Source organism: Haliaeetus leucocephalus, unplaced genomic scaffold (genome assembly GCF_000737465.1).
Source record: "Haliaeetus leucocephalus isolate CR32 unplaced genomic scaffold, Haliaeetus_leucocephalus-4.0 Scaffold696, whole genome shotgun sequence".
Classification (NCBI taxonomy): domain Eukaryota; kingdom Metazoa; phylum Chordata; class Aves; order Accipitriformes; family Accipitridae; genus Haliaeetus; species Haliaeetus leucocephalus.
In genome coordinates, this window is record NW_010973132.1 from 5,609,957 (window position 1) to 5,622,681 (window position 12,725).

Consider the following 12,725-nt stretch of genomic DNA (forward strand, 5'->3'; position numbering starts at 1 on the left):
GGGGGCCCCCCCGCGGCGCTGGGCCGCGGGCCCCGCCACCCGCCGTTCCGTTCCCCACAGACCCCGAACGGAGCTCCTTCTCCTGCCTTCCATCCTTGTGCCGATCCCGGGGGAAGCAGGCGGCTGGCCCAGGCCTTGTCCCCCTCTGGGACCCGCGGTTACCTTCGCCGGGGAGCAGGCCTGCTTCGGGGAAGGGGTCTGTGCCCCCCGGTGCGCAGGGCAGCGGACACAGGCCGCTCGACTCCCACCCTCTTCTTCGCCTTCAAACAAGGGAGTGAAAACTCGCTCCAGGTTTTGCATCGGTGACAAAAACGCCCTTCGGAGCAGAGCTGCAGACAGACAGTACCACAGGGACACCCCTCCTGTTCTCCAGCCCCTGCCCAGGCTATTTCAAAGCATGTGGGAAGCTACCGAATACACATTTTTATCTCAAGTTGCTGAGGGGAGCGGACTTTCAAAAATCAAACTCAAGGCAATTTAGGTTGCAAAGCGACTCCCTGCTGCAGTCTGGAAAATGGAAGACCTCAGAGGAGAGCAGGAACCCAAACGGCAGCCTGATAGCACCACACACAGGGCAGCGCAGCAAAATGACCCCAGGTGCCAACCCCGCTGCTTCAGTGCCAGGTGGATATGCGTGCTCTTACCCTCGGACATACCTTTCCACCTTCAAGAGTCAGAAATTGTTATTTCGAAATAACTATGTCTTATTAACAGCTTCATTAATAGTTCTGATTAACAGTTCATTTTGTCTTCCAGTGGTTTTAAAGTATTGGCACTGTAAAATAGGTAACAGCCAGGAAAACGTGGTTTTGGCATGTAGCGGTACGGTAATTTTCACTGCATTATTATATACAATAAAGGACAATCAGGCATTTGAACGTACACACAAATGTTTTCAGGAAAAAAACCAACACGTTAAAGATTCAGAGTAAATTCCATTTTATTTGTTTTACAAAGTCAAAAACATACAGATTGTTTAGTCCAATGCTTCCACATCAGATCCAGAGCAATCCAATTCATGTGCTCTTACAGAACTAATACCACTGACTTCACCATCCCTGTTCCAAAAAATTAAGAAAACTATGGGATAGGATCTGCGTCTCAGATTTGATCAGCACCATTGCATCGGTATTCAGGTTTTTTCAATGTACAGAAATGTTAGCCCCAAATCACGTCTCAGTACAACATATTTTACTTCAAAATCAGAGCTTGAAATTATTCGTTCAAGGACAGAAAACAACCTCCACTCTTCAACCATAGGAAGTCACCACAGAAAACATGGGTAGCTGCTTGCAATTTGATTTGCCTTGTAAGTTTCAGTGCACTTTATGGTAATAAAAAGGAATGTTCGAGACCAGAATCTTTATTTAAAGAGTAGGTAAATACAGACAACAGCAGTGCAGACTTCTCGTGTACTCTGAACCCTGTCTCCTAGAGCTGGGTAACTTCAGCCTCACTTGGAGCACTCCATTTTGGAATAGAACCATGAAACAAATCACTTAAATTAAATTAAAATTGTTCTACATTTAAAGACGTTTACTGGTTCTCATTTTTAAAGCTGTCTCAAATATTCAGGATTCACATTTCAAATGGCCTCGCCAAAAAGACAGACTGATACATACTTCAAAAAGAATTTAACCATCATTGCTAACAAGGAAAGTAACTCATTTCAAGCTCTGCATTTAAAGTGCCCATAATCTTTTACATAGCAACCAGCACATAACATATAACTTGTGACATTTATCTACATTGTGTTATCACCACCTATTACAAAGAGCAGGCACCGAACTTTTAAAAATGTTATTACAAATCGTAAAGAGTACATATTACTGAAAAGTTAGAATCCATGTTCAAGAACCAAGAATTTAAATACTTTCTGCAATGTTATTTTATGTATATATTTATAGATGAGCAAATACATGTATTTTGGGGTTTGGCCCATTTCCCTCAAGTTCATAACCAAAAATCATACTGGACCACGTAAGCAGGGGAGCGCTCATGAGCTGGCTGACAATGCAGAATCCTTGCAAGTACCTAAAACCTGAGCTGGAAAGAAGTTATACTCTATCAATAGTGCTAGATTACCTTTTTAAATAAACATGCTCCCTTCCCACTCCTGCCCACCTGTCCAGGAATATGAGAGAACTACTATTTTCTTGCCCTTCACCCACATGCACAATACACAGATGTGATAGACACTATATATCCTCAACAGCGCAATATCTGATCAAGTCCACGTTAAGTGTTTCTTAAAGCACAGTGCAATTTTAGTCTGAAGCACTTCCCCCCTCATAATATCTATAAACAAATAAAGCCTATTTTTAAATCAATATTAGAAGTCAACAGTCTTGCTTCACCTGCATCCTCAAAACAAGACTGTTTTGCTTGTTAGGAAGGACCCCTACGATTGAAGATAGTTAAAACATTAGGTCTACTTGGTGCTGCAGTGCAGGTATGGAACCTGCAGGACTCCCAGGCTTCCAAGATCAAGTTGCCTCCAACTTACTTCTCCTTCATTTTTTTCAAATAACGAGCCCGTATTTGTTTGTTTGTTTTCATGACTAAATTAATGGCAGCAGGCGTAGGTAGAACAGAGAAGATCCATCCCTAGAAAAAGAAAAAGGGAGCAGGCATGTGTCTCAGCTTTTTATAGCCTGTACCAAGTGAAATCTAACAGTTACCAGCACGTGCAAAAATCACCAAGTTATGATTAGAAGTTAAAGAACAAAAACATCTAATATTCAAAATTATTCTTTACTCTTCTTCCATAATAAACACATACAGAGGACATTCCAGATCCTTAGGTTTTCCAAGGAGACTTACCATGAGTGCATGAGGTAGGCACCCGTTGGTCTGGGACTGCAGGCCTACCGTGCCCAAGGCAGCTCTGACATACGTTTCAGGACTGGGCTTATCAAAGGTCGGCTTGCGGATTTTGGACATTTTTGTTGCCACATAGTACGGTAGAACACTCTGCACGTAGGAAAGATCACGTTAAGCAGAAAATGCTTTCAGATTAACTTACAGATCCATCAAGGAGCTAAAATCATTGGAAATTAGATAACCTGTATACTGAATTCTAGCTTAAGGTAGCCTTCTTTTCGATTCTAAGATCACAATGTACAATATCAAAAACATTTTTTAATCAGATATCTTGTGGGCCATATTTGGGACGTGAAGGATAGTTCAGTGGTCTGTTGACAGCCCACACCCCCAGCTGGGGCCCTAGAACCACCACTCTTGCAAGCGTATGGTTGAAAAGCCTTTCCTGCAATTTGCCTTCTAAGTACAAAACTTCATTCCATTTGTTTAATAGAAAACACTGTGGTGTTGCTTCTCTGTAGTAAACCCCCAATGTTTGCTTGGGAAGGAGGTGCAGAACCCAAGACAGGGATTTTACACCTGATTAACAGCTCTTCAGTTTGGCACCTGTACAGAAACACAAAGGCAGGAGGAAGAAGGAGAAAGGGAAACACCAGGAGACTTGGAACATTGAGCTTGTAACTCCACAGGAGGGCTCAGAGGAAGGAGATTATCGGTACCAGAGTGGAAGACCTCAAGGACAGAAGGAAGGATCAAGAAACAGAGCACAGTTAATGGGCTTTTATAGCAATGTTTGGAAGAAACAGGAAAAGTGACGGTGGGTCTCAGAACTACCTGGCCCTGGCACAATGGGAAAGCAAGAGGAAGCGGCACGGGTTCATCGTTGACAGAGGGACACTGGTACCGCAAAGGCATGTCAGTGGTGGGGCAAGACAGGCCTGGAGGATCCAAAACCGCATTCCACCTATCCCCACCTCATGCTACTGGAGAAGGAAAGGGAAATGCATGTATATTCGTACACTAGGAAGCAACCCTCCTTCCTCACAGAATCATAGTCATGGTTTTGGCATTGCTTTTAACTTGTCCTCAATCTAGGCCTCTAAAAAAAGTAATCAAAAGAGCTCTGGTCTATAGCCACTTAATCAGATATTAAACATACCAGATCTCACAATCTTAGAAAGGTTGGAACCTTACCAGGACTTTGAAAAGGACCTCCTAAGACACTGTCTGTGGCTGTACTAGTGCTTCAATACTTACAGTCACTACTGCCCATCACAGTCGTGAGCACTATGATTCATGTACCTTTACAACAGATATCCGAGAAGCATGTGTCCACTTCTGCTACGCTAATGGATCTCAAAATGAGAATACCATCTCAAAACTCAGTATATTTGAGCAAGTTACAGTTCAGAAACCTGCTTCCCCATGCTTGACCTCAGAAACATTTACTATCACACTCTCAGAAGCACGGCACAGGGGGCAAAGGACCACTTGAACTTCCATTGCCTGTTTATCCATCCCATAGCTGTGCACATTTCAACAGGAATTTAACCACCACAAACAGGAAGCATTGGTGTCTCTGCTCATTCCTTCACCTTAGAACATTAAAACAGTGCACTTCTCTCTAAAAATAAGACTTTCAATAATACATTGCATGAGTCCACTTTCAAATGGAAGAGGAAAAACATGGAGACCTGAGTTTCAGAAGTGTAAGCCGTTACCATTGCCTTTAAAGGCGCCAAAAGCTACAAATGCTTGGTAAGAAAATTACTCATTCTGTTACCATAATAGCATAGGTACCTAGTTTCAGCTCCAGAATGTGAACCTCATCCATTTTTCAGATTACATTTCTAACCTGAATCTCTAGTTTGGTGTTTTAAAAAAAGAAAATAATTCTGAGCTGCTTATTCACCACCAAATTACATCTGCAACATCCCCACATAGAGTGGCAGAACAGTTATAGTTAAGATTTATTTTCTATCTTCCTCTGCTTAAAAAAGACTTCGTAAGTGAACTGCACTACCCAGTTAAGCCACTGGATAGCATGAAGGGGCAAACAATTGTGCATGAGGATACTTGAAAAAGCAAGCATATAGTAGCATTACTAGTTAGCTATTGATCCACAGACTTCAAGGCACATAGAAGCATAGGATTACTCAAACATTTTTTTTCCTCCCAAATGCTCTCCAGAAAACAGACAGGTACTTCATTTCAGAGACACTAGATTTACCATCTTCCTATCAACTGTGCCATATTTTAACAGCTATGAAGAGACCTGTTAAATCCATCATGGTAGTTTTCCCCCCTTCTTCCTCCCCACAAGGAGCTCAGACATTCATGAACTATATCTAAAAGTGGCATGACAGATTAAAAAAGAAATAAATAAATTTCACTGCCTAAAGTCTTTTAGCATTTTGCATTCAGGCAGATATAACCCACACTACCTGGACAAGTAACTGTATAGAAAATTACTTGTCTTTATCCAGGGAAAGCCTAGCCTGCTCTCCAGTTTCAAAACATGCCTTAAAAGCAGTTTATGTTAATACAATGTCTCTTGCTCACTTAAAACATTTGCTTACAGCTCTGATGGTTATTAAAATTGGCCAACACTCAGAACTGGGGTCTTCAATGTTGTATGGATGCAAGAAGTCAGACCTCAAGTCCTGAACAGAAGCCTCTACTAATTATGCTACAGTCACATGAAAATAAGCCCCCAAAAGTCTGATCGCGGGTTTACACAATTTTATCACCTATTTTACCTTACTTTTTTAAAAGACCTGAACTCTCAGGTGTTTCCAAAGAAGTTTCTTTCCATTTCTTTGTGGGGAAAAGGAGGGTGGGGGACATAAAGGGGAAATGAAAGAATTGCAGCAACCAAAGCTGACCTGTAGAGAAAGCTAAAAAGCTTTGGAGGAAGGAAGGCAATGCCATTAGTCTGGTGACAGCACACTTCTGGGAATACCTGGAGAGAGAGCTGGGCCTGTTCAGTGTGGTGAAAAGGAGGCTGGTGGTGACCCAATACCTGCCTAAAGTTACTTCAAGGTCAGTTATGAAAATGAAAGCCAAACTCTTCTTGGTAATGCCAGACGGAATAACAAGAGGCAAACCTGTCAATTTTGGCTGTGGACTGTCAGACTGGACACTAGGGAGAAAGCCTTTTGCTAGGAGAGCAGTACAACACTCATACAGGCTGTCCAGAGAGGTCACAGCATCCCCATCCTTGAAGGTTTTCAAGATTTGGCTGGATAAAGCCATGTCGAGCCCATGACCCAGGGTTAGCAGCAATCCCACTGCTAACTGCTGGTCAAGCCCACTGCTAGGGGAGCAGGAGGTTAGACTAGACAACTGTCTAGAGATCCCTTCAAACAAACACTTCCAGGATTTTGTGATCTGATATTTTATATAGTGGACATGGTAAAAGAAAACAGGTAGTGAAAGTTTTTACTGTTACACTTTTGCTATGCATAGTAATGAAGTATAGAGGGAAAATGCCAATTACTAACTGAAGTTTAAAAAAAGGGAGTAAAAGAAAGGGGTAGGAAAACCCAAACAATATTTTTTAGACATATTCAAAGAACAAAAGTTTCAGAAGAGTCTGCAGAAATCTTTCAGGGAGAAATTTTTCCAAAAGAGCATTGAGAGAAGTCCTTGTTGCCTTCTTCCTCATTCCTTTTCTTTTTGCCTATCTCTTTCTCTCCATATAAACACACACAGAATTTTAACCTATGCTACTACTGTGCTGCCTCTGTAAAATTAAGTAGGCCTGTCAGCCAGAAAGAATATATTTTTAATCTAAAGATGGCTACATTGCAATAAATCCACTATATACTATCAAAACTAAGCTTCCACAGAGAAGGCAATCCACTTAAGCAAAACTGATATACTTCAGGCTGAACTTCAGAAACTTGTAAAACCTCACCTGCACTTTGTTTCTGCTTTTCACACAGTGGTACTCTGCAGGTATTGGCATGGTAAAAGTTGACTGTTTTAAATGGTGATCTCAGCTGGAACTGCAAGTCTGGAATTAAAAGCTCTACTGTTGAAGGTCAGAGAGATGAACTGCAAAGAATTTAAGGGGGATGCAGTCTTCCTAAGGGCCTGAAGGACATAACATCAGCTAGTCTTCACAGGAAGGTACTTGTAATATTCATTAGTGGTTTATACTGACTTAGGCTGGAACAAGACGACACGGACATGGACTGCAATAAAATTAGCATAACAAATTGAAGCTGTGACAGCTATTGGTCATCAGGCCCACATAACTCAGAATGGCAATTCACTGTCTACATTTAGGGGCAAAAAAGCAGTGCTGTCAGGAATTCAGTGCCCTTAGCCAACATGGGAGTTAGAAAAAGACAGCTTACCACAACCTATCAAGTTTTGTACAGGAAAACATAACCGTTGATATAGAAAGCCAGATGTAATTTTTCATTTGTTTACAATGTTAGAAACGTAAGACACTGAAAACTTTTCTTCTAGCTCTTCCATACCCAAAAGCTAGAAAATCTTTCCCATACTATGTACATTCATACCGTGCTTAATGCCTTTAGCCAAGCATGAGTTACTGGGTTATTTACCTTTCCAGTTTCAATAGCTACTCCATAGTCATAAATGAACAGTAGCTGCTCCTTCTTTGTTCTCCTCTCAAACTGACAGAGTACTATTTAGACAAAATTTGGGAAGAGACAAATGCACATAGGAACAACACATCTCAGAGATGTAACACTTCTTTCTCCTGCAAGCATCTGTCTCTAAATACTCTCATACTGAGGTAACTATCAGTAGCTTTACCTGAGAAAACACAGGAAGAGCTTAGATATTGTACCGCACAGCCCCCTGCAAGAGAAAAAAAAAAAAAAAAAAAACCCCAACCCCCCCCCCCCCAACCCACACCCAGCTATATTGCCAGTGAAGCTGTGTCTTGAAGGAGCCTGTGCCTCACAGTTTGTAGGTAGGCTTGAGCAAGAAAGAAATCCTACCAGAAGACTTCATATTATTGATGTAAAAAAGAGAAATACTCTACCAGTTCCTTCAGTCTCATTTGGAGACCGTGACCACAGATTAAAAAGAGGGCCACATTGCATGTAGATGAAACGGATCAGAAGAACAGCTGTTTGATAATGAAGCTAACTCTGCAAGAAATACAGTTGGAACCACACCAGGGAGATAGAAGTAATATAGAAGGGTAAAAGTGAAGGGAAAGCTGTAAGGAATTTGCAGTATGGTAAAAATTGACCCACTGCAGGACAGTTTGGGGCTGAAGCCAGGGAAAGACTTGCGAAGCCATGTGAGAAGAGACAGTAACAAGACATTAAACACCAAAAGTTGCTCCAGCTTACTCCACTTCAAGAACTGAGACCACACACAAACCACACTGTATGCTGAACCTGTACCTGTTCAGAGTGCTACCTTTTTATGCATCCTTCATCGCTGCACATTGGTTTAGCTGAAGGTGCATCCCAGGGTGCTAGGGCACAGCCTCAAGCACTCTGAGGAGAAGTTATGCTTTGGGACTTCTACAGCAAGTTATAATCTGTTACTAGCAAAAAACTAATGTCATCTAGTCTGTTCTCAAGAAGGTCTGTAACAACAGTAGTTAGAATGCTTTCAGGTACCACCTTTGCTAGCTTCCTCTACACTGCCAACAGACCCGAAAATAAACAGCATCCCTTAGGATGTTTAGTATAAGGTTTAAATCTAGGTTTAAATGAGGCTCCCACTAAAGGGCCAATGACTGCATGGGAATACCTCACCCAACAATTATCTTTTTTCTTAACACAATCCTCTCTCAGGAACTGGGACAGGACATTATACTAAACATCTGGGACTAAACGTCTGGACAGTAAGCTGCAGGACATTTCCTGGTGGTAAGTTCTTGTTTTGCTAAGTAAGCTTAAAGGGGAAAAAAAAAATCTAGCATGTCAAAAAGGTGACATAGCCTTAAGTTGGCAACAACTTCTCTATGGTTTTAGCCAGTAACAAAAGCTGTGCTCTCATGCTTAATGATTACACAAATAAGGCAGACAACTTTGTGCCTTACTCCTCATAGGGCCTTTGGAATTCAGATAGTTTTGAGAACCACCATACAGAATAGGGGAATGACAGGCAAGGACATAGGCTAATCCTGTTTGTAAGGAGAACCCTAACTGAATTTAAAAAAGATACACCACTGTCTTCACGGTACAGGTAAGATCTTACATCACCTTTATCAAACTAACTATTGCTCTGGAGAGCAACAGGTATAATAAGTAAAGAAAAACTCAAGTGTTTGTGACCAAAGCTGGAAATTCCAGCTACTTTTTGGAAGCAAACACCAAGAGTGTGTGAGGTGATATTAAAGCAAAATCCCATAAAGCTGTGAGAGACTGGCTTGGTTTGCTTTTATGCCCTGTCAAAAATAATTAAAACCATGGAAGGTAAAAAAATGGGGGGGGGCGGGGAGCAAGACTCATTAATAATATGGAAATGTGGAAACCCAGTACTAAAGAAAATTAAATCAGTCCATTACATACAAAGGGTCTTCAAGGCTTTTGTTTGTTCTTGCTACTATGCTTACACTAGCAATTGATTCACTAACATGCAAGGACTGCTACATTCTAGTCTTTTGAGCAGTTACCCATTGAATCTTTGTACAAATGCACTCCAAAAGTACATTCCAGTAGATGAAGTTGTATAAAGATGTATTCTACAGTAACACACAGTTTTATGGAATATTTTATACTTAAAGTTTCAATTACCACCGTCAGCTTAAAAAAACCCCAAACAAAACACAAACCCAAGTTTTTTGTTGCTTCAAGACACATTGTTTCAGAGTAACTTAAGAAAGCTGCTAATGGGATAAAAGGAAATCCTTATCCTTAATCTGTGTCATATATTCATGAATAACAGAACATGCTGATTCCCTTTTGTTACCAAGACACCAATGTTGCTGTGGTAACCACACTTACATGAAACAAACGCTACTCACCTGCACAATGATGCCCTTGCTTTTGTATTCTGCATGAAGGCCTCGGGAGAAGTAATCCACGAAAGCCTAGAGAGAAAAGAAGGGAAACATGCAGCATGCTACACATTAAAATGGAAACTATAAGTTTGCAGGTTTTTGTAAGTATATTTGAATTACTATTTAGAGTTTACTGTTTTCAAAGTAAAAAACCTCAGGTTTTCAAAGGACCTTTGCATATTAGAGCAATGGCATCTGAATAGAAACCCTGTGCTTACACAGTATTTTTACAGAAGTGAGGCTCAATCTAAACAAATAAAACCCTTTTTAATTTAGAAGGAAAAGGAACTAGATTTGTTACTTAAAACACAGTTAAAAAAGGAAAATAAGACTTTGTATGTTCACATTGTTCACTACTTGTATCATCTCCTTAGACTTGTTTTTTTGTTTTGTTCTTTTTAAGAGTGATTTAAGTAGGTTTCTTTTGTGTATGGTTTTTAAAACACAGTGTTTAAAATACTTTGTCTTCTGCCTTTACACTTTTAAGAAATGTCACCCTATGGTGACACCTCTTCCTAGTCCTGAAGTCCAACTCCACAGATTCTGTTCCAAAGTTCTGGAAGTTTTAGAAGTTACAAGCCTAGAAGTTTAAAGAAGTGAAAAAGGTGGATGCTAGTACCTGCCTTCAAGATGCCCTCACATCTGATACAGCCGCCTCCATAACCATGCCGAGAAAGTATTGTCCTAATAACCCAAGGCTACTTAGCAGTTCAAACCAGTGTAGATTCTCCCTTCCCGAGTTCTTCTAAACCACCTTTCCACTTTTCCCTCCTGCAGTCCAGTGAGACAAAATATCAGGTTCTGCTAGGGTTTCTTGGTTTAGTGAAACAATACAGGCAAATAGGATGAATGGAGTACCTTCAACTGAAGGAACTAAACTGTCTTATCCATGTTGAAACTAAAATAAATGCTAAATAAATTAATTCAAATATTTAAGAAGCAGTTGCTTCAGACCAGTTTCAAAACAAACAGCAAAACTCTAGTATTGCACCTGCTTTACAGTCTTCCTTTGGTCACCATGCCACCAGTAGATTAACACAAGTCCTAACTGAAACCAGCACTTAAAGTTTACAGTGCCCAGTGTTTTTCCTATCAAGGTCATCCCGCTGAAGTCAGCCTACACAAGAAGCAACAGAAACACCTCCATGCTACTGGACTATTTCTATAGACGCTCTTTTGAGCGTACACAAGATCTGAAAGAAAACTAGATTTTGCTGCGTAGCAGGTAGGTCCTTTTACTCTTCGTCTTCAAGTTGCATGTACAAGCTAGAAGGAGGCTCATTAAACCAAAAAAGCTTATCTTCTGTCCAACTGTTCTTTCCTTCTCCCTTTCCTCTGAGTATAAGTTCTTAATGAAATTCAGTACTCAACATGAAAGAGACTCTGAAAGTCTGGTCTAGCAGCAATGATTCAAGTGAGCTAGCCATCCTATTGCAACAATAAGGCACTTGCATAGACATGCAAATAGTTCGGTGCAGTCCCTGAACACAGTTGCCAGATGTATGGGTGATAACTGCACAGAGTATATCAATAATCTATTAAAGATACATTAAAAAAAAACCCCTATATTGTGTTAATCAAAGTGCTTTGACCATTCAAATTTCTAACTATTTCTACATGACGAATCCTGGAATCAGTTACTGCTCCAAATATGGAGAAACAGTATAAAGACTGTCATTTCTACTGGTTGCAAAGAGCTTGTAATAAAGAAAATGCTAATTTTACATGAGAAGAAAAAGCAACTTCCCGTATCCAAGTAAGCTTTGAAGTTTTTCTTCTTGAAGAATTTATTTCAAGACAAGTTGGGTTTTTCCACCTCCAAATGCTCAAGCACCCCAACAACCTTTAACTTAAAACAGTCTTAAGAATGTTCTCTAAGTAAACATCCTCTGAATAAGCAGATAAGCATTGCATGCAAGAAAATTTCTTCTCCTTGGATATCCAGTAACAAACCCAAATAGTAAAAGGTGGGGCAGGGGGACAGACTGATATTTCACTTCTCATTAGTATTAGCACAGGTAGATAGGTAAACCTGTCAAAAAAATAGGACTATGATTCCTTTAAAAGTGTCTCGTTTCATTGTAAAGTAGGGAATTCTCCACGGGAAGGTTAAAGAGTTAGACTGCGTCTGTTCCTGCTAATTAGCCAAAGCCATTGACTTAGACCTGAAGGGTACTATGCTTTAAACCCCCTCTATACAGATGAGGAAAAAAACCCTAGAAATTGCAGATACAGTCTTTCTATAGCTACTTACGGGAGTCACTTTCATGCTTACTAATCTTGCTGTGGTAGAAGATGAGCAGTGCTGAGAATAGGCAGACTACTTAACCTGTAATTGAGTTTCTTGGGAGGAGGGGAAGAAATATTTGAGTCTCTCATTGAAAAAAGACTAACCAACACAGTGTAAGGCATATTATCACTTAAATCAGAAGCTCAATTCATTCCATAAAGCTGAAGGCAATGCCACAACGAAAGTGACCTTTCGTATTAAAACAAAGAACTGTGCTCTCAGGAAACAGCTATTTCAAGAGCAAATTTTATCAGCTAAAACTAATTCAGTCTTTCATGATTTCTAAACTTAAATATCCCTGCCTTTAGTATGAATAAAATAGTGTGCATCAATTCCTTTCTGGAAATACAAAGACGTCACTGACAGTCTAGAGGAAACGTAGGTCTGTTCTCACATGAATGACACTACTGAAGGTTTCTTCATCCTGTCAAGGTTCTGCTTAGACTCTGAAATCCTTGAAGTATTTAAGGTAATTACCAGGTGCACCTTAAAAACCTGTAGTGCCATACTGCTTTAATACCAGTGTAAATGTCTCTTGCATTTAGTTTTATCACGTATACTTCAGTTCCATACTGTGTACCCGTATTCTGTCTTTATGGCATTAACTAG

At 40.4% G+C, this 12,725-nt stretch overlaps 1 protein-coding gene across 1 annotated transcript in view; it reads right to left on the reverse strand.

Moving 5' to 3' along the window:
* Positions 1-925: 925 nt before the first annotated feature.
* The window catches only part of HSD17B12 (hydroxysteroid (17-beta) dehydrogenase 12), a 97,265-nt gene continuing 85,465 nt past the window's right edge, over positions 926-12,725 (reverse strand). Inside the window, exons 9-11 of the mRNA XM_010580220.1 lie at positions 9,791-9,856; positions 2,824-2,973; positions 926-2,607 (exon numbers count right to left, since the gene is read on the reverse strand). Of these exons, the coding sequence (XP_010578522.1) occupies positions 2,503-2,607; positions 2,824-2,973; positions 9,791-9,856 (321 nt within the window). The 3' untranslated portion in view covers positions 926-2,502. The remainder of the gene's footprint in view (positions 2,608-2,823; positions 2,974-9,790; positions 9,857-12,725) is intronic.